The following is a 22970-nucleotide window of genomic DNA, read 5'->3' as shown; positions in this document are numbered from 1 at the left end:
TAAGACTGAACATGAGCGATGCTTGTTGATGGTACGATGAAAAGAACACAACACAAATTACATGATGTGGCTCTACAAAAGCTCCGATTAGCATCTCTCTCTGCCTTTGCAGCCACTTTCCCAGATCCCTCAGAACGACAGGAAAACCCAGCTGCCGGGTGTGGTTTCTCTGTATGTCACATCTGAACTCTAACAACAGGGAGACACAGATTTAGAGGGTGTCTGGACAGGTGTCCTGTTGTATTCCCCTTCCTCAGCAGCACTTATTCTGATGCATGGTGCAACTGCTCACAGAGTTATACACAGGTTTCCATTTCCTCCCTAATCTGCACATAATGACATCCAGAACAGTGGCTGGGACTGAGCACTGCCGTGAGGGGTATGGACAGACATAAAAGTGAGACAAGCCCTGCTGAGACTTTTTCCTTGCTACATTACTACATCTCTGAGCACCAGGGCTGGTGCAAGGAAACAGTCTGCATCTCCCTGAGGGCCATCCTGCCCTCTAAAGCTCTGACACTTGGAAAAGGCAGGAGAAAGCAGTTTACCATGGGTGTATTTGCAGCAACACTGGTAAAAAGCCACTGAACTGGCAGTGTTCAAGGCCAGGTTGGACAGGGCTTTGGGCAACCTGGTCTAGTGGAAGGTGCCCCTGCCCATGGCAGGGAGGTTAGAATTAGATGATCTTATGGTCCTTTCCAACCCAAACCATTCTATGATTCTATGATTAAAATGTAAGTCCATGAAAAGGCAGCCAACAGAAAACCGTCCTGGCACAGCAAAGCTGATGCCAACCCCAAATCCTGCTTCTGCATCTGCCGGGGCTGCTGCAGGGCTCACTAAAGACCCTCCACGCAAACACACACACTGTTGGCTGAGTCAGACAGAGGGCTAGAGGAATTTGGCTGGAGAGAAGCGTGTTAGACGGCAGCTACAGCCATTCAGCTTTGCATCATGACCAGCAGGCAAACCCAGGGAGGCTGTCACCACTCACATCAGCCCTGAGGATGCTTGTGCTACAGCAACTGCCCCCTTGACCTCCGGACAAGACACAGGATTTCAAGAGCACATAGAGGCTTTGCCCTCCACCCCAATTAGTCTCCACCATCTGTGCTGCATGTCCTGGAAGCAAACCACAGATCTGAGCCCAGGTCAGGAGATGGAAAAAAATTTCACTCCTGCAATGCACAGCTGTTAAGATACACGTTTCCAAAAATTATTTCGCTCATTCTTCAGGAGCTTCCTCTAAGTAGAAATAGCGGTCAAGTCCTTGAGCATGCACAATCGTCTCTGCTTGCATTTGTTACTACTAGAATTCCCTTTTTGTCTTCAAGGTCAAATAATATTAATTCAAAACACCTTTGAAAGACTTTTTTTCTTTTTTTTTTTTTAAAAAGACTCTCATCTTTGAGGTGGTTCATATCAAGGCTATCAAAAAATCTTGCCCTGCAATTTGAGGGTTGTTTCTTTTGTTTGAGGAGAAGCCATTTTAATTCACTGAGAGCAAATGAGGAATACCCAACAGGCAACTGAACCTGGCTGCTTCTCTGACAAAAGGGAAAACCTTGGAAGCGGAGCAGCAAGCTCTCTTACATTATTAACTGCATAACATTCAATAGGTACTGGAAGTGTCATACGGTTGATTTTCTTTTGTCCTGAAACATCATCAGCTTTACTCAAGGGCCCCAAATGGTAACTCGAAGAATGAAAGCTGCATCTATTTTTAATTCTTTCAATTAATCCAGTACTATTTGATATATTGAAAAAAAAAAAAAAAAGCCTTTCTTAGACTGATTGTTTACCTTACCTCTTCATTGTAAACTAAGAATGATTTTTCTTATTCTTCTATGGAATCCATACAATCCACAATCTTTCTAGTTTTAATTATCGATAGTCTCCTCGGTGTTTTGGAGTACATGTGAAATTTGAAGTGGCAGCACACAGACCATTAATGACAAACACCTCAGTTCTGATTCACCTTTCTTGTACGTTTTTCCCTCTGATTTAGCTGCATTGTTTCCAGATTTATTTTTTTAAATGTCATTGATATCAGCATAGCATTAGAAAATTAATTAATATGTAAGCTGAACATGAGATTTTATTTTGATTAGCTGTTATTGAAATATTCAGGCAAAAGGCTGACAATATGTATGCCAAAACTTGATGAAATGATGCACAGATGTGTGATTTTGCAAGTGTAGAAATAAATTAGAATAAGGAATATACTTTGCTGTATAACTATGCTGAAAAAACATTCTCATACATACAGTAATACATTCCAACATGCTGCAGTTATGCATTTTTTGTAATAAGTTCAAATTACACACAATTTAATTAGCTATAATGAATTAAAAAATCTATCCTTTCTTACTTTTACGACTAGGCAATAGTTGTATTTTTCTCTCAAAGAATGAATACACCTCAAGAGTACTGTCTTTGCAAACAGATATTTATTATAATTTTCTTTAAAAGTTTCTAATGAAACTCTTTGGGATCCATCAGTGAATTAGTCTTAGGTGATTTTAAGAGCATAACGGGTCTGATACTGCTCACAGCATAACCAAAACCTTTATGACAGTTGTAAATACCACATGCCAGGCATACTGTATTTTTATTGGATTATATAGCAGAATTTGTACCATGCCTGCCTGTATTGCAGATGATGGCAGACATTGCTGTAATTCCTGTACTTCCCACTGCAAAGACATCATTCACCTCCATTATAAAATATATTTTAAGAGCTTTAAAAATAAAAGTATTTCACTCATCTAGAATTATTTACAGTCAGTTACTTGGAGGTTTTTAGAGGTAGTTCTCTCAAACTCACTACAGAAGAAAGATTTAAAATCTCTTCATATGCAGAACAAAATGCCTTTCTTCCCAGCTAGACTCAGGGAAGTGGGTTTGGAGGCAGTGCCCCCACATGCAAGTCCTTTTATCTCCAGCAGCCCAAAGGCTGGGCAGACAACGCAAGAGGTCAGTCACATACGCTTACATGTAACACCTCCACAGCAGGAAGCGAACCTATATAACCTCATCCACCCAATTCTTGTTATGTACAAGAAAGAGATACATACTGTACCAAAAAAGTTCCCAAGGGGGCAAATGAATAGAGACAGTAACTCCAAGTAAAAGCACAAAGCCTTTTCTCCATACAGGTTTTATATCGGTATAACTGACAGACTTAGCAGCATTTTCCATCCCATGAGTGCAGCCACACAAGGTGACCCACCTCACTTAACAGTGTCCAAACTACTCTGCTCTGCACATCCATACATCAAAAGATCTACGGGTGGATATATCCACATATAAAATAGTATAACTCACTTCTCTCCTGAATAGGGGCATCTATAGTGGAGTGAACATCTCAATAAGCATATAGCAGCATCCTCTGGCTAGGCTGCCTATACTAGATTGCTTGTTCCACATCGTTCTATTGGGCTGTGCTACCCCAGAATACGCCCGTCCTGCAGATCTCTCCCAGTTAGTGAGCAGAAAGAAGGTGCAATGCCTTATTAGAAGAATTGCCTCCAGAAGTGCCTATCAGAGACACAACTGTACCCATATAACTGCTTTTTACAGGTATGCCTCATCTGGGCTGCAGAGACATGAATTTACAGCACCACTGAGATGCACTGCTAAACTACATCTGTAACCCAGAGCCCAGTGCTACAGGCATGCTGCACACCTACTGGTACTCCAGAAAAATGTTCTGAGTCTAGACAGGACCACACACAGAAGCCAGCTTTTCAGTTTATGAAAGCTGAAAAGGCAAAAATCCAAACAGTTAAGAATAAAAGAAGAAAAACACAAAAATACAAATGAAGCTAGGTACAGCTCTCTGATGCTATTTTCCTGTCTCCCCAGACACTTGCACTTCCCAGTATCTTCTGGAGCTCTGTATATATGTACATGCAGTTTTCTATAGCAAACTGGTAGGAAACTGAAGAAAACACAAGGAATTTTACCCCGTCACATAATGATGACACCTAGAGTCCACACCAATGCATTTGACCTTTGGGAAGATCCATCGCCATCAGTGGCAGGACAGTGTCCTGTGCATGGATCTTCCCTGGAGGGGACTGTCCACGATGAAAACAGTTTGATAAAGAGGAAGGCAGCATAAGGACCCAGCTTCAGGTTGCAGAGAAGAGCTGTCTCCAGAGGGTTCGGTCTCTCCTGCCTCTTCCCAGAACAACCCCTCTGGAGGAGTCTGCCTGAGCCTCTGCTCAGCACTGACCAAGCTCCCACTAGCTCCTGCCTCCTGCTCCCTTGCAAGGGGCTCTGCACTGCCCATTGCCAGTTCTGCATGCTGCCTTCCTGTGCCAGCCAAAATGCATGGCCCTGCCTAAGCCAAAGACTGCGTGCTGCTTCCCAGCCAAAGCTCTGTGCTGCGCTCCCCTCCTTCCCTTACTCCCAGAATCCAGTGACCTGACACTGATCTTATCAAGAAACAGCACGTATATGAGAAGGAGGGAACAGGCTCAGCCCCAGCCTTGCGTATCAGCTTCATCTGCCTCTCTGCTTCCCTGAAAACAGTAAGTTGGTTCTCCCTAATTTTCTTAGCCAGCCACTTTAGCTCCTTTGTGCCTGAATCTCACAGATCTCACTCTGCATCCTACAGGTATCTGTCAGTCACATGCCTCCCCTTGTTTTTGAGGATGGTTTCCTTATGGGGCCACGATCCATGGCTCTGAGGCTCCCACCAGCTTCCCCATCCCCTTTTCAGTGTCAACCAGTTGCGATACAGGGGTAGGTGAGAATTAATTTCTACAAGTTATGTCGAAGTTGGTGGCTAAACCGGAGAAGTTCCAATCACATCCCCACCAAGTGGAATAATTCTCACCTCTGTTAAACATCAGTAAATTCACAAAAAAGAGATCAGTCAAGAACTCCCTGCAAGAAAAAGTTCAGTCAGTTTGTGCACAACACTCTAGTCCTCAAGATAAGGATTCAATCCTTGTGAATTACATAGTGTCTAAGCACCTGCAAATTCTGACTGAGACCTCTCCTGCAGTTCAGACATACCTTCATTCTCACTACCCATCCCAGCTCCCTCCCCCCATACTTGCTGCGTTATGAGTATCCTGGTATTGAACAAGAATACATGCTACATTCTTAGTTTAATTCTGTTTAAAAGTCTTTCAATCAGCAAACTCACATGTATTGCCATCAACTTTTCCCCCATCTTAATGGTTCCCACCTGACAGCCCTGTTCTCTCCCACCAACTCTTCATCTTCTGCTGTCTCTCCCTTATAACCTCCCAGCCTTAACTACCTGTTCTATTTCAGTTCTTCACTCCCAGGCTTCTCATATAGATCTGCCTCTCTTAGAAGTTACAGTCTTGTCCCATCTGCTTTCAAACCAGGCTTCTTCCTCTTCCATGCTACAGGTTTTTTTCACCATGCCTAAAAATGCAAGAGACAGCACTTCCAGAAAGACGCAGTCACTAGCTAACTGAGGTCACCATCTACATCAGTTCACCAGCCATGATCAGGGAGATGTTTACATCCTGAGAGTGCTGAAATCACATCCCAGTTCCACAGTCGAGTTCCAACTGCATATCAAGGTAAAACCCAGACACCCATCACCCCCCATCAACTTCTCCCCATCCTGTAGTCTGCTTTTAACGGGACAGAAACTTGTCACAGAGATCACAGAGGACCCAAGCTCAGAGGCAGTCACAGGGAGCAGACAGCATCTTGGTGCCCAGCCTCAGTGCCAGTGCATTTGCCTGTACACTGTACTTCCTACCATGCTCGGGGTTGTGATTCCAGCAGGAAGACCTGCTCAGTCTCAACGCAGGACACGATTGGTACAGGCAAAATCTTTAGCAGTTGAAACATTAGAGGTAGTTTTCAAACCACAGTGCTTAACAGGCTTCTGACTTGACCCATCATGAAATATTCCATAGGTGGTGAAAGACGCAGCCGCCTCTGACACAAAGGCAGCATTTTGCCTGCATTCAAATCCCTATTCCAAGCAGTGATAACAGCAGAGACTTTATAAAGAAACTTGTCAGCATTTTTGACATTAAAAACCCCCTAAGATGTTTTTCTTATCATTGTTGGAAACAGATAAACTCTTTTATCTGGCATTCAAAAAACCTAAAAAAAAATTAAAAAAAACCCCTAAGAAAACACCCTTTCCTAAGGCAAACACTTGGCATGGAAACTCTTAGCCCAAACACTAAATGTTTGGCTAACTAGGAAGGAACTGAAAATTGAGTAATGTCTACTGCTAGTGCTCCCAGACCTACCTATAGTGCCCACAAGGGAGAACTGGACTGTATTAGCAGTGCCAAAGAAGGTAAAGCAATGCATCTTTCTAGCAAAGACAAGCTCTTAGTTTATCAGTAAAGTAAAAAAAAATAAATCAATAAAATTGCAGACAATCCACATTCAAGGACTGTGAGAACAACCAAATCTTGGTAGGTTCAGCACAAAACTGAACGGGCTGCAATACCTCCTTAAGAACAGATTCACTTTCTGATTCAGCGTCATGCTGCTACACAGCACACGCAGAAAGCACAGGCTAGTTCCTTGGAAAATGCGTAGGTTAAAAAACTAAAATATGTTCCATAACTGACATTTTATTTTTACACTAAAATAAATCAGAGCATTCATAATTGGGTCTGGCTGGAAAAAAACCTCAAACACTTTGTTTCCTAAAAATATGCTCAGTAACTGGTTATTTGAGTTGGCACAATGGTGAGTTATCCCACTCACAATCAGAAAATAGGAAAGTCAGTCACAGCTTTCTAATTGAATAGGAATTTCTCTTAGAAGTAAAATATCTTGGTTTGCACTTTGTATAAAAATATTTTTACCTGAAAGCTGTGAAAGGATTAGGTAAGAATAAGACATGGCTTACTCCTGCCTCTGAGGAAAGCCAATGGCAAATGTTCCACACACTTAAGTAGAACTGGCTGGGTTTCCTAATCCATCAATAGCTGAATTTTGTATCTGTCTTCCACTGATAAAACATTCACATTGAGAACATAAAAGCAAATGGCTCAAGAACCTACAGCATGTGGATCCTGAGATATTTCCCTTTTTACAAAGTGTTTGATATCATAGACACAGAAAAAGCTTTGGAAATAATTAAAAAGACAAAGATAGTATCAAACAGAAGACAGGATTTTCATGAATGAAATCCTCGCAGTTTGAAAGTCAGAAGTAGCCTGAAGTTACTCTTCTAACTTACTAGTTCTTTTAATGAGAAACGATCTTTTATAAGAAATCTGATATCTTTATACAGGATACATATCATTCTGGCAGACAACAGTGCTATTCAAGTATAATAAAAGCTCTAGCTGATGACTACTGCTAAAAATCTGGGCGCTAGGTAATGTTGGCACTGTATAACCCTCAATCATTCTGAACAAGCTAGGTTGGATCCCGTCAGAAGTAGCATGGTACTCTGCCACATGTGCCCAGACAAGTTACTTCCAGTACCCAAGGCCTTTAATGCCTGTAAAGAGCAGTGCATTATCAGCCAGCCTCCTCATACTTTCCAGTCATCGCTCTTAGATAACCTCTTCCGAAAAATCTGAGTAAATGGCATCTGTTGTGCACTAAGTTTCTCCAGAAAAATATGGCTCTGAGAATATCTTCTCATTTTAGAACACATTCATGCTGCATAATAGTGTCCTTATGAATCGTCTAGTTTTGCCCATCATCCATGGAATATCCATTTAGAAACAACTCCCCCACCACCTCAAATTACCTCTTCCAGCTCTAAACATCTCCCAAAGGCCCATGTCTCCTATGTCGTCTACTATCTATCATCCATTACACAAAAGTAAAGGGCCACTTGCCCTTCAGCTTGTCCTCCTCTCTTTCTCCTTGTCCCTCTATACCTTTTTCATCTCAGCTTTGCTGACGTATTGCTCTTATTTGTCTTCAAGGAAAGATAAAGATGAAACATGATGCTGTAAGCAAGACACTGGTACAAGATTCACTGAGATCTCAGATTCTGAGTTCACCACAGCCTTCTTATGTGGCTGGAGGAGAAGCATTATTTTTTATAACGTCCAACTTCCACTGGAGTCAACAGCAACCCTCCTCGCTAACTTTCCCATCTCCAGTGAATTTCCATTTCTCTTGAGTTTCTCTCCTTTTCATCTTATACTCTGTGTAACCTGCAGCTGCTACAGAGAGGGGAGCTGGCTCTTACCTAGTCCAGTGGGACAAGATCTTTTCACATGGATCTCACTGTGATAATACAAGTAACTATTGTTAACCCTAACTAATCAATAATACTTGTGAATGGGTAGGTACTTATAAAATGCAGTGATTCTGTGATATATTCACTTGTTTCACCCTTCAGATCTCACTTCTTTCTGAAGATCTGGTCCTGCAAATACTTAAAGACAAGAATAATTTAACATGTGATCCATGAGACTAAAACGGCTCCCTGCAAAGGATTATGGCTGGGTTGCATGTGGCTGAACTGCGACTGTTACTTTGTGGTAACACAAAGAAATATATATATTTCACATAGGTATCTACTGATAAAGCTTTTATTATTCCCCGGGAACTAAAGAGGGAAGCTTATAGAGATATATTCATTCTATCAAGAGACTGAGATTTCTTAGATGACCCTTGAAGTATGAAATATGAAGGTCTGCATTAGCCAGCAGCTCAGAAATGTTGATTTTAAATTGGCTTAGATAGGCTTCAACCTGAAATATATTAACTGTAATCTGTGTACAGTAGGCTAATAATATCCTGAAATCTCTAAGTTCTTTCTTTGTGTTGGTGTGCATGCCAAGGAATATACCAGCTGTCTTCATCGCTTTCTCCCCCTCCTTTCCTAACCTGTAGCCAGAATCACAAACCATTCAATGAACTGCAACAGAGAAAGCAGTATGTCTTTGTTAGTGAGTTAGACCATCTGCATTTGGTATCCATAGGTATTCTGTTATCATTAAAGATAATGTGATTTTGGTGTTAGCTCTCTTCATTAGAATCATTAAGAACTGTAAATAATGTGTAAGTAAAAACATTAACTACAAGGTGCTGAGAAACATTTCTAGCACACAGAGAAAATAACTGACTTGAAGTTAGAAAAAAACCTCTCTGGCATGAAGCAGTGACTACTGCTTGTGGAATTTTATGAAGTGTTTTACTATCTGTCCGTTCTGCAATCACAGGAAGATAGCAGACTTTCTTATGTATCTTAACAGCATGAATTTTAATGAATGTATTAAATAGTTACAGTTGTGTACATGCTGTAATTTACTAAATGCTTTTCAACTGTTCAAAGACACAGTTCTTTTCAAAAGCAAAACCAAAAAATGGCACCCAATTGCTAATTAGCAGAGTAGAAGACATATTCTTCTGACCTTCTGTCAGATTAAGCTTTCTAAACTGCTTGTCCTGCATCCATCTTTCTGTGCCTCATAGTTCAGCTATATAGATTACTTTATTTTTTCACAGAAAATTAATTTGTTTTCTGTCATAGCATTTTTCTCTTTTTAGCACTAGCACATTCTATATTTTTAAAATGTTTATGTAATAGTCTATTTGCATTTTTAATGTTTTGATTATTTTAAAAGCCAGGAGCTGAGCATGCACATTACGGATGCAGAAAGCATAGTAATGGAACAACAGGCCTTTATTTGTCAGCTGAAATAATGTGTGCATTCAACCAAATTTTTCCATTTAAATTAGAAATTAGAAAGTTAAATGTATATGCTAAAATCAGCTATAACAAAAAGAGAGGAGGTGACTCTAGCCCACTAATCTCCATTTTGAATGCCCTAAATATTCATATAAGGCTTCTTAAAGTGTCTGGATTAGTTGGATACCTAAAGCTCACTGAAATTTTTGTGGGACCTGGTGTCTAGCTCTAGGAAGATACTTTGAAACTCAGGATTTTAGTATTAATTTCATTCCCAATTAGATCCTTGAGCTAGGCAAGAGGTGGAGAGCAAGTGATGGAGATACATTTTTTAAAAGATCACCAGTGACCTGGAAAACTGCTGGAGCAGGCGTGCAAAACTAGAAAGATTTTGTAACCAGGATTAAATATCCACTACCTTTAATTATTGCACAATTAAAATAATAATGGTAGGCTATTTTGATTAATCAAATAAAAATGAACATTTAATTGAACGTTTCATGAATGTTTCATATCAATCAGGAACTCAAATACTCCTGAATTTTTATTGCAATATTTGCTTGTGTTACTGAGAGCTCTTTAAGGCATCAACGAATTGTAACAAACCCATTTATTTACAGCACGTTTGCCCTCACTACGACTGAAGGGTGCACAGGAAAACAGAAAATGTTCTTTGGGATGTCTTAGTAAAAATATATGCAAATAATTGGGAAAACAAGAACAGCAGCATGTAACAGCAGAAAACTTCTAAAAGCAGCTTAAATTGTTGCTGGCGGGTTTTTCCCCTGGTTAAATAGACAGGTGAAAATTCCTCTTTAGGGAAGTGCATGCAGAGCATGCATGGTTTTTTGAGGATAATTATCGTATGGGCTGGTTTCCAAAAATGCTGTGGCTATAAAACATAATTAGCTGGCAAGTATGTGAATAACAAAAGTTAAAATCCCTAAGAGTAATGAGATTCATTTGATAATTGTACGAATGCAAGATAAATGTTGTCCTTTTAATTTGTTCTCTGACCACTGAGGACACAGCTTTATGGACAACTTTCCAGTAGTACCTTGATCTAAGCAGTGACTGCTCTGAGGTCACTGAATAATTTGCTAGATTATATTTCAGATGGACTAACCCCCCCAACCCAGCTCACTAGGCAGCTGTAGTGAACCCATGTGTTCATACAGGGAAAACATTAGGGGAGAGAAAGTACATAAAGGTTTAAGGATAGGTTTTTTACACACATACAGTACAACTTTCCTTTCCTTTTTCATATTTATTAGGGATACTTAGATTCTTGTGCAGTTGCATAATTTTTAGTGCTGGAGAGCTAAAAAACACAGCAAAGGAACAAGACTTGCAATAACGTCACAAGCAGGAGTGGCACTGAAGTGTTCAGTCTACAATCTCTCCAACAAATGCAATTTAAGTCCTAGAAAAACATCCCTATTAATGCAGCCATATTGTAACCTGCTGTATGGTTCATATAATTGATTTTAAACGTGAAGTGATAAACAAGAGCCCCATTTGTCATGTCTTCTCCTGCAGACATGAAGAAAAAAAAAACAGAACTCACCATTATTCACCAGGACATGGAGTGGACAATTCTTTGCTCTAAACCGCTGCACAAATTGCCGTATAGACTTCATGGAAGCCAAATCACAGTATAAAAACTCCACTGGGAGAGAAAAGGAGATGAACAAAACCAGAGTTAGGTCAGTTACAATGATAGAAAAACACAGACATCAATAAGGGCTTTTATGATAATGTCACCAGGAAAGTAAAGATTTTAAAAATAAACCACGCTTTTCAAAATTACAGGTGAAGCTGGTCTCAGAAGGTTCCTTTTTTCTCCTCCTTTTCTTAATTTCTATTTTTAAAGCATTGTCCTCTCACCAAGCAAATATGAGGAATGCTGCTGCCAGGAGGTGAAGAAGGGTATCAAGCAGAGCAAATATGTCCCAGTCCTACTGATTTTTCTGCTGCTACCATTTAGGAAGAGGGGCTACAGCTCTTCAGTGTTGAGATTATCAAGACATGGCAGCTGGAAATCAAAAGGGGAGAGGAGAAGCCACATAGGGCACCACAACGTTTCCCCGTGTTCACAATGCCAAATAGGCTGCCCTATATTTTTTTGCAGATTATCTTCTGAGTGTCTGTTCTCCAAAAAGTAATGGAGTCTGACAGCATTTTGAGGCAGTAGCAAAGATGAGCAACAGTGTGCCCACGCAGCGACTCATCCCATCACTGATAGCAAACATGCCATAGCTCCAGTGGACGCCCAGAGACACTTGGTGTCCGGGTCAGCCAGCATCAACAACCAGTCACATTGTTTTGCCTTTTGAATGTGGTCAAGATTGCCTTTTGAATGCGGGCAAGAGTCACACTGCCCCTTGACTCCAGTAATGGCAATGTGATTTGAAAGGATCACACCTCACACGGATACTGTGGGCAGCATCCTGCTAATGTCGGTCAGGGAGCAGGGTGTCAGTGTCTCAAAGTATATTTAACACTGGGATGGTTTTATTTCCAATAAAGCACATCTCTAACAAAAGCATCCTTTGTCCAAAGCATTAGTCAGCTATTGACCTTCACTAGAACACTACAAAATTAATTAATAATAATAAAAAAAGGTTTCTTAAATCCCCCAATAACTTTAAACCCCTCAAGTCTGAAAATTCTCCTCCTCTTGCAGCTATTCAGCTTTCACCCCTTACTCTCACAGCATGGCTTCACTGGTTGCCTTGCCTTGCATGACAGCCACAACCATGGTTATGAAGTAGAAACAAATGGTCCCCCATTCCCACACCCCCAACAGCTGTAGCTATCCCCACACAAACAATTCATATTCTTTAGAAACTGCAAAGAGGAAAAAGAATGAGAATTGTGACCTCGTGACCTGTTCAGCCTTTCAGAAAGTATATATATTGCATGACAGGCTTTTGGGTTGTTCAGCATTAGCTACGTTTTAAACAAGAAAATGTGAGTCTCTAGTGCAGATGTTATTCTCTCTTCTGTTTTGCTACATGTTGTGATGGGACTCCACATCAGCCAGATGTCTACTGCACCCAGCTAGACCCGGTGCACTAGGGCTCTGGGGTGGATTTGCCTGAACCTCTTCTATAAAGTGAATTTTCCAAGAAAGACCAAGAAGTGTTTCAACTTGAGAAAGTCTGACAGTACTGAGCAGCCTCCATTGACTAAGCCCAGCAGAAATAAAGGCAAAGGCTGCCCAAAGCATGCTCCCCTCGCTCACTGTGTCCTTGCAGAGTGAGTGCTTACTGTCTGATTCAATAAACACCCAGATTTCCCAAGCTGTGGCTTGAGAACCAACCTCTGCACAGATGCCTGGTCCCCCAGATGGTTTTGGCCACTGCAGCTGAGGACTGGGGCTCCAGATCCTCACCGGGTTTTCCCTGCTCCCCTACGCCTTCCCACCTTGCAGCCAAAGGGCTGCTCCCCAGTGCTCCACAGGAACAGCCACCCCCTTCCTTGCACATGGATTCTCCCACCTCTTCTTACGAAAGAAACAGCCCTTAAAAGAAGGGGAAATTAAAAGATATGCAGTTCTTCACACTTTCTGCTAAAGAAAGGCTTTCTGACATGAACATTGAACTATTGCATAAACAGGCTCCAACACAGGCTGCAATGAGACCTTTCCGCTTACTCTTTTCCTTGGGCCATCCATGCTATTCACCAAACTGTTTCATCCTGTCACAACCGAGGCTGCAAGCTATAATGCCTCTTTATAGCATGTCTGTACAATAAGAGTTTAAGAAGGCCTGAAGGCACAACAGCAAGATAAATAACATAAGACAATCACAGCTGTTACCAAAATCCTTTATAGGAGAACAGTTCCTTCAGTTCCCTTCAGTTTTACAGGATGGGGCTTCAACAATCTCTATATATTTTCAACATAGACAGTATTAGTCCAATAAAATTTTCTTACTTAATTTATATAAATTACTCAGTGCCCTTTTCCCTTTTTTTAAAACAAAACAAAACAAAAAATAACCCAAAACAAAACCAAAGAACACCAAAGAACACTTAGATTCCAGTTTTAAGCTAGTGTAAATACATTTCTTCAAAATGGCTGTAAAGTCATGCCGTTTCAATAACAGTGACCCATGAATAACTCTGGCCAATTTCTTGAGCTCCCTGTAGACCTTTAGGAGGTCTGCTATTTTAATTTCACTGATGTTCTGCATCTGGACGTGGTAAGGAAATGCAAAAGTTATTCACTCTTGTAAAAGAAGATAGTTGTTCAGGTCATTCCTCTTGTGGCCTGGCAGCTATATAAAACCACATGAACAGCACTGTAACTGCTCAGATACACAAAGCCTGGCTGTACTAACCTATTAGTAACTCATATAACAAGGAATGGAGTAAAGACCCAGGTGAAGCTTTATGCTGACTCTGCTGTTGCTCTACTTCTCCAGGCAGCTCATCAAGGAAAGAGATTAGGGAAATCATGATCAGCTTCTTAGGAGGCAGTCACTCACACTGCCAATGGAGGAGTCCCTTTCAATACAAAATATTCATCTTGGTACAGAAGGCACTGGACTGCGGTATTTTGTGGCATAGCGCAGGGTCCAAACAGTTCTTCAACCACCCTTATGGACTGTGGCAACATTATTGACTCTCCTGGATTTTGCTAATGCCTCTATTATGTGCAAGAAAAGCAGGCCCCTGAGAACATTCACTAAGCCAAATTTTAATATCTCCCCTCATTTGACCTTGAAATTGTTCTTTTCTGCACTGCCAACAACAACAGTGGTTAGATAACCAGTGTGCCAAGGCGAGTGCTTTTCAGCCTGACCGGTGCAATCTCACTCTTCTGGGAATTAACTTTTTGCTACATCTGTCTGATCTGCCTTCCCTTAATTTCACAGTTTTTCAGAGCAAATGCTGTCCTTTGTTACGACTATACATTGCCTAGACTAATGGTATACTAGGCCAAGCCTATCATTACTAAGCTTATTTACTTGCTTACTTGGGAAGCATGTCATCATACTCAGTGTTTGTGAAGTACTTGTATCAAAAGATCAGAACACGCTTTGGAAAGGAAAACAAACAAACAAATCAACCCCCAAACTTTTCTTTTTGCTCACAGAGCAGAAACATTAATGGCCAGAGCCCTTGTTCATGCTTATTCGTGCATGGCAGCTCTTTGCCAGGAGGCAGTTTCACTGGTGCGAATGCTGCACCAACCAAGGTGCTGTTCCACTCAAGAAAGAGTGCCAAAACACGTCTCCAAGTAGTATGCTAACTCAGTGGCAGGGCTGTGAACAGAAACCAGGTTTCTTCTTCGTTCAATGATCCGAGTATTTAATTGTTTTAATCAGTGTACTGAAGAACTACACAGAAGCTAAGGACAGTGGTTAGTTTCTATGATATTTTGAAGCATGCACTAATGTACTAAGCATGCCAATTTTTAAAATATCGTAATTAATAAAGACCAGTGTTTAAAAAAGTGAGCAAATGGCCAAACCTGAACTTGAACTAACAATGTGACTTGAACCAGTTTTCAGAAACAACAATGGCAAAGGTTTTCTGTATAGAATAGGTATGATCAAAAAGATGTGTGGTAACAGCAAGCAAACTGAAACATGCCAAAATTAATATTTAGATATGTTACTCATCTTTTTGGTTTGTCTGCCACCAGACTTCAAATTATTCAAGTACCTAATAACTGACAACAGTGATTATTCTGCGTTCGAGTTTAATAATAGGTTTCAAAACTAACTGGTTCCTTCGATTTTCTGTATGCTATTAAGAACAAAATTGGGGAGTAGAATCTACATACAGAATATCTGCAGCTAATGCTACTGAAATACTCTAATTGCTAACTCTATCCCATTTCATCTCACTTTCTCCTACACTAGTCCTTGCTTTCAGGTACTTCTATTCTGATAGACATGCCTGTATTTCTTTCTTCTACTGGATGTGCCCTTAGTTCTTATCTGAACAATCTTTCCAATAAAAGCAAGTGAATACATAATTCTCAGACACTGGTTAAAATATTCAATCTTAAAAATATATGACTATTATTGTAATTTGATGACTCAGCTGTCAGAAATTTATTAGCTAATAAAATATAAAAGGAGGATAATTTCCCAAAAGACAGCTAGAGTTACTTATACCATTATTCACATATGAATAGATATCTATATGATGGTGCTACAATTAGCTGCTTTGCCTAATTGCTTTCTTTCAAACACGTATGTGCCTGGTGCAGCAGCTTTTCAGCAACACGGAATGATGTTTTCCCGGCTGCTCCTCAAGGCGGCTCTACAAATCACAGACAACTACGCTGGCTGACTGCCCATGACACCACCGAGCACCACTACTGTTCAGTGCCTTTTCCTGCACTGAGCACCCTCCACTCGCTTGGTCATGGTACCTAAAGTCAGAGGACCCGAAGGACAGGCATGTAGTGGCTCGTGGAGAGCTACCTGACACCATAAGCCCCACAGGAGCCAGGGGGAGGCCCAGTGTTAGGAGAGCCTGACACAGCCCTGGAGTGCTTGTGCTTCCCCAAGTTTCCCATTGGAGTCAACTTCCCCATTTCTGTCCACCTGCTTCTTCACACTATAAGCACACCTTTCTTTCTAACATCTAGAGTTCCCCTCTTTTGCTTTCCACGCCAGCACAGCTGTCTCTGGTTGCACATTTCTTCTGTGTCTGTATCAAAGGGCATAAAAAGCACGAAATGGGAATTTTGGTCTACTATGGAAGGAAAATTCAGAAGCAAAAATAATAGACAGATATTTCAGTGAATTATCAGGGACTGTAACTTATGAGCTACTCGCTGATCAGCTGAACACAGGAAAATGCAATGTTTGGGCTCCTGCAAAGACTATGTCACTTAGGTTTGATTTAGAGCAGGTTAAGATGAGATGGAGGCCACCTACCAACTACCACTACATTCTGCATTCAGCTTTAACTCATCATCTTGAAGCTACAGCTCCACTTCAGACGAAAATCATAAGTCAGAGTCAACTTCCTTTTATTACTTACACCAAAGCAGTTTTCCATCATGCTTTCACTGTCTTTGTGCTAAAAATACAAACAGGGGATGGATTCTAGGGAAAGCTGCAACTCTGCCCCGCACAGCATGGAGCTGAGAACATGGTGGAAAGAGGACTACAGAACGGATTTCTTTGCCTGTTCCTGCTTGCCACCCATCTATTCAGTGTCTGAAGATACCAGCAAGAAGCGTTTCTTCTCCAGCAAGGCACAAGGAATGGTTCTTAGACAAGATAATTAAAAGAATGGTCGGCAGTAGTCACATATTCATGCTCAAAACCGTGTTGCAAAAGGTCTGCATGTTCTCTGGCTGCTGTATCTCTACAGGGGGCACTGAGGAATTTGACCTTTCGTCTGCTATTCTGCCTCACTTTGTTATCTGCACAGCAGCAAGGAGAAATGCTGTCCTGCTCATGAAAGAACTGAGTATGCTTCTGAGCACCTGGACAGTGCCAGAGATGATGTTTACCAGAAAGCACTCTTTAGGAGGGAAATACCTAGCATCTGATAGATGCTGCATTGCAGAGCTAGAGAAGCTCTGTCAGCAAGGTAGCAGGTGAAAATGAAGTGGAGCAAACCCCAGGAGAGAAAAGCATGAACTGGAAGGAGGAGAAGACATAAAGCAGTACTGACTGCAGCCTCCTTCTTTTTTGTCACAGCACTGTCCTTGCTGACACTAATAAATAGTGGCTTTGGCTGGTCCAGTCTTCAGAGACAAGCCTGTTATCTCCCTTCCCCTGTGGTCCTCTCTCACCAAAGTAAGGTGTCCCAGAATCAACTCATCATTCTCAGCAAGATTCTGCTCATCTGCTTACACATCTTCCAGCCAAAACAAAAGCTGTTCTCAATCAAAACAGGGCTGTCAAGGGTGAGGAATGAACTTCTGGCCAGCTGGAAATTCTGACCACCTGAGATCAAAACTGTGGCTGCTATATGACAACATTGTGAGTGGAAAAATGCAAAAGCGTTTCTAGGATGCTAACATAAACCTGTGGTTTATCATTCTACCAAATGTGTATGTGTAGAAGCACACAAGCCCCCACCTACAGAACGTAGCTCCTGTTAAGAGAATTCTTCTACATTGTCCCGGACTAACACATGGGCTGTAATGCAAGTTCTGCTCAGACCTGCATGATGACAGGACACTGCATGCTATTCAGGACTAGAAAATGCTTACTACAGAAGGACTTCTAGGTAAACAAAACCAAACAAAATCCTACAGGTAAATAAGGTGTGTACCAGCCAACTGCATGTTGAGCACAATGAGAGACAGCCACCATAAATGCAACAAGCACAGCTTCTCCTCTTTATGCTGTGCTCCTGCTGCTGTGCGCTTGATGACTGCTCTAGGCTCCACACCAGAAGCACTCCATAATCTCCCCCACTCTTCATTAGCATCCAAGATTCTCAGGAACTAAACATTAAATTGATTAATGCACAGAAAATCCTTCAAAGTGCAATCATAGCTGCAACACTTGTTGATCCTTAATTCCAGCTGTGGTTATGGTGACAATTTGCAGAAATTTGGTTGCTAATCCTTCAGACTATTTTAATTATGCGACTGCAGACTAAAATGTTCACTATTGCTTGTTGGGCATCTTACAAGTTTCTCCCCAGTTTTCTCCTCTCTTCTTTATTAGTATGAATAATTTTGTGGCACTTTTTTAGATCACTGATCTTTCACAGACTATTAATAGAAATAATAAACCATGGCTAACTCTAGAACAGATTTACTGTTCAAGCTGATGCTTGTGATATGCCACCGAAGAAAAAGACAGATGGAACACATCCATCTAGGAAAGTGTGTGAGTGTAGTGCCACGGACCAAAATAGTGAGCATATTTAAAGACATACGGTTTGGGTACAGTCATTAAAAGATACACTCACAACTTTAGTTAGCCTAGTTTGTCTACAGCCTTCCAGCAGGCAAGCAAGAGCACCTAAATTCAGCTGCTACTTCTCTGAGTCATTCATTCTAGTGCTACTAACTTTAAAGGCAGTCTGAAGAGATTAGCTTCCTGTGCCTAATGTTAGGCTTCGTGAACAGCCTCTGTGTGTCATCCTCCAGCCTATTCAGTGAAGAAAGAGCTCTGCATCCCTGTTAATGACACAAACAAAAATCCACATTGGGCAAATATTGGAAAGTCATGCTTTTTTTCTTCCTCAGGATGGTTTGAACGTTGTCTGCTCAAAGAGCTACAGTAAAAAAAGGCATTTCATGGTGCCATTTCTTAACCATGTAGCTTTAACCTACTGGACTAAGAAAAATGGGGCAAAAAAGTCTTCAGCTGAGAGACACTTTCTCTCTCAGAAGTGGAAAAGTAAAATAAAAATCTGCTCTCAGAAACTGAGTAGTCTCTCTTAACTACTTTCAACTTCCACAAGAGAAGTGCGGCCCAATCTAGTGATCCTTTAAGATGTTAAATTCCTTGTACCTCTTGCGTACTGGTTAATCAAAATAAGCAAAAATCCAGAGTAAGAACAGTGATTCAGTTCTGTAACTACCAGCGACTCCCGTTACTGCCAAAATACCAGCTCATCACAGGAAGGCTCCCTGAACAGCTTCACAGATCATGCTGCCAGAGCACTGGGGTGTAACAGCAGTACAAAGAGGAGGTATTACATATAAAGCAACAGAAATGCCCATGCATGATTCTGCCAATTGCACCACCAGGTATTAAATATGCTACCATTTAAGCACAATTCCTACAGACATAGCATGCTCTGGGTTTTCCAAACATGCTTTGCTTTATAGTATTTGACATTTTCTGTTCAGCAGGGACAGGACTTGAAAAGAAATAATCTGCCATCAACTTGTCAGAAGAGTAACCTTAGGAGGTGGTGGCAGCAGGACACAAGCAGTGGGATCCACAGCCAGCTTTAAGGGTGAGAAAGGTTATCTTAGCTTCCCGTGGGTAAAATTCCCTCCAGATTATTGACTGGGGAGGCTTTATTTTTTTGAGAATAGGAAATACAATAACAGATACATATAAAATGTCCTCATATGCTTGCTGGAAATTAGATTCCATCTCCTTCCTCCTCCTCATGAGTTCAGGTTCTCATCACCCAGGTTTCTGACTTCAGAGAGACAATGTCCTCTGATACCCTGCCTTGTTGGTATGGGAAGACTTTGTTTTTAGCCCACTAACCAACAGTTTGGGGAACCCCTTCTGTCATTATTTCTCATATCTAAGGGTGTGCCTTTACACAGGCTGAAAGGAAATATGATTTTGGCTCTTCATAGGGCCATTTAGAGCCCTGTAGAGAAATGGTGAGAAATGACATGACCACACTAGCTTCACCCTGGGGCTGATATCCGGAAAAAACCTCAAACATGTATTGCAGTGGAAATGCTTCTCATATCTCTTTTTGAAGTTTAAGGAAGGCAGCCTTCATCCCGTTCCCAGCTAAATATGGGGTTTTTTCTCCAGAGGGACCAGAAACAAGAGGACAGGTTCAGGTAAATTCCTTCTGCCTCATGGGAACAGAAGAGCTCACAGTGAGCATCTGAAGAGTCATTTATGGACAGAAAAGAAGATTGCTTAGAATATTCTCATTATGATTATTACCCTCATTGCAGGTCCGGGGGGCTGGACTCGATGACCTTTAAAGGTCCCTTCCAACCCAAACTGTTCTATGATTCTATTTACTTTTAGATGTATTTTCCTCTTCCTTGCTGGTGAAGAGATTTTTATATTGAGTTTCATTGCTATATTTTCTGAATTTCAGATATGTTTCTTTTGCTTCTTGGGTGACATTTACTCTTTACAGTGGCTTAGCTCTACACTGTGACTTAAATCTCATTTAAAACCTCAAAATATAACGCACATATGTGACAAACACATTACCATGTTCTCATACTGACACTTTCCATCAGGAATGAAACTTAAGTAAAGAGCTTTTTGGAAGTAATACAGAGTCAAGCTATTAAAGAAGATAAAAGTCAGCAAGGCTTTTACAAGACAACAAAATGAAAATACACTTCAGAGCAAGCTAGAAGCATGAGTCTTCCGAGAAATGAAGCTGAGTCCTCAACTGATTTAAACTGCTATAGTTCTGAAAAGTATATGGAGCTCTCATTTGTTTCTCAGCTTTGGACTTGCACATTCCCAATGCATCTTGGGTTGCGTAGCTTAAAAGTTAAGATATTGAATCACTTGATCTAGTTGAAGATGTTCCTGCTCATTGCAGGGGGGCTGGACTAGATGACCTTTGAAGGTCCTTTCCAACCCAAACTATTCTGTGATTCTGTGATTCCGTATAATTTGATGATCAAGGACATATATATGCATATGGAAGAATACCAGTGCGGACAAGAAAAGGCCCAGTGATCTTTTGCTGGCAGCTTTCTCCTTCAGAATATTTTATTAGACATGTACCCTGACTAAAACATGCACCAGCATTCATCTTGAGCTGTTCCCCTCTTGACTTGTAGAATCTCTTTTCTATATGAACAGCTTACTGTGCACAAGCAAATACAATTCATTTATTCAAAACATTTTCTCCAAGCTAGCCAAACCCTACCAAATTCAGTTTAGTTTCAAATTAGCTACCTTGCTCATATCTTTAAACCCCTAAATCTTGCTTGACTCAGCCTCCCTAATTTATTTGTTTTTTAATGTGAAGGTCTACTTTTTTCGCTGTATAAAATAATAAAAAAAAAGAAGCTCTCACATTTATCTGTAGAACAGACTTTTTTGGTTTTAGTTGCTACAGTAAAGAACCTCCAAATCCAATTAGCCTGCTTTTGGACTGAAATAGGTCAGTGCTGATAACAGCCCAGTTCGCAGTGGCCCAGAACTGAGCTGGGCCACTTGTCTGTCAGTGCAGGTCTGGCTTCTCCTGTCCTCTCATGGATGTAATTATCAAGAGATGTGAACTGGCTTGTAACCTTCAGTCTTCAAAAAATTCAACTTTCTATTACTGATTTTCAAAAAAAGATTAAGACCTCCTGTGCTGTTTTACAGCAAATATCAAAGTTTCAGTCAAAACCAGCATGTCCTAGTCTGCCATGCAGGAGCTTCTTTCCGTAAGCCAATATCAAATATATACTTGGAGATCTGGAAAAAAACCCAAAACCCAAAACCAACAAAAGTTCCAGTAGGACCATTTGTCAGTACACTAGATAGAATCATTCTGTCTAGATACTTCATACTTGAAATCAACTTTCAATTCACGGCCAGATTTAATACCAGAGAATCATTACATCATGGTGAAACAACTCTCCCATTGCCTACATTTCCTGAAAAGAGAATGCATTTTCTGCGTACAGCTGCTTTCCATTTCAAAACCACCAAAATAAAAACCTCCAGCACAAAGAAGTACATTTGTAATAAGTTTTGGTATTGCCATGAAAACACCTCAGCAAATATTCTGCTCCACACCCTCTGAGGTAACACAGCGAGGCTGATAGTGTCTCTCTTCAAGGACAAAAACCTTGCAGAGTCAAAGGAAACAAAACAAAGAAGGGAATAATATTTCCAAGCTCCAGGCAAGAATAACTTTGAGTTGTCCAGAATTCAACAACTTTTGCTCTAGACATGAGAACTATCCAGAACACATACTTCTACAAAGACTACCTTCCTTTTTCCCCAGAAGTTTTCTGCTTTTTCACCCTGTGTCAGTCCTAACACCCCAGTGGCAAGCTTGAGCATCTCTCAGACCCAGCTTCAATCAACTTTTTTTCCTCCTTTTCCTCTTTCTTTTTGGAGACAGTCTTCACACAGATCAGCGAGTCACACTCCTTTCCTGTGGCAACAAAGGCCACAGGAGCTCCTGGAGGGCAGGCAGTGGGAGCAGGCAGCCGGGTGAACAATGCGAGAGGCTAGGGCTGCCCCTTCCGCCAGTGGTACAGCTACAGGGCCAGTTAGCCACAGCTAACCTGGTTTCTGACCACCTGGCAGGGTGGCTGCTGTCCCCTCACATCCCTGCCCCTCTTCACTCCATCCACACAGGTCTGCTGGTGCAACTGCCTCTCCCAGCTCATGCCAACCTATACGTGGGATCTTATATGGGTTATATAAGGAAACATAAATAACCTTGGGTAACAATGTCATCGTCTTTTCCCACTCATCCAAGAATCAGAATGCATACGCTTACTTTGTCCTTTCCTCCAGATCTGACATTACACTGTTTCTCTTTCATGCTTAAGCAAGCTTCGATCTGTAGAGGGCTTCTAAGGTGGGATTCATCTCACCTCTTTCACTAATGTAGTCTAAGATGAGATGAATCATGTCCTACAACTGTTTATTCCTCTGCATGGACTGCAAAGGGAGCTTGGGGACAATGACTCAGATTTAAACCTCTGCATTATAAACCTCAA

The 22970-nt window shown here is 41.1% G+C and overlaps 1 protein-coding gene across 1 annotated transcript in view; it reads right to left on the bottom strand.

The window, feature by feature from the left end:
- DHRSX (dehydrogenase/reductase X-linked) overlaps positions 1 to 22970 on the bottom strand; it is a 173953-nt gene that overhangs the window by 49358 nt on the left and 101625 nt on the right. The window contains exon 4 of the mRNA XM_030477739.1: positions 11196 to 11297. Coding sequence (XP_030333599.1) covers positions 11196 to 11297 — 102 coding nt within the window. The remainder of the gene's footprint in view (positions 1 to 11195; positions 11298 to 22970) is intronic.

Source organism: Strigops habroptila, chromosome 2 (genome assembly GCF_004027225.2).
Source record: "Strigops habroptila isolate Jane chromosome 2, bStrHab1.2.pri, whole genome shotgun sequence".
NCBI classification, from domain to species: domain Eukaryota; kingdom Metazoa; phylum Chordata; class Aves; order Psittaciformes; family Psittacidae; genus Strigops; species Strigops habroptila.
Note: the sequence above shows the minus strand (reverse complement) of the source record. Positions and strands in the feature narration are given on the sequence as shown.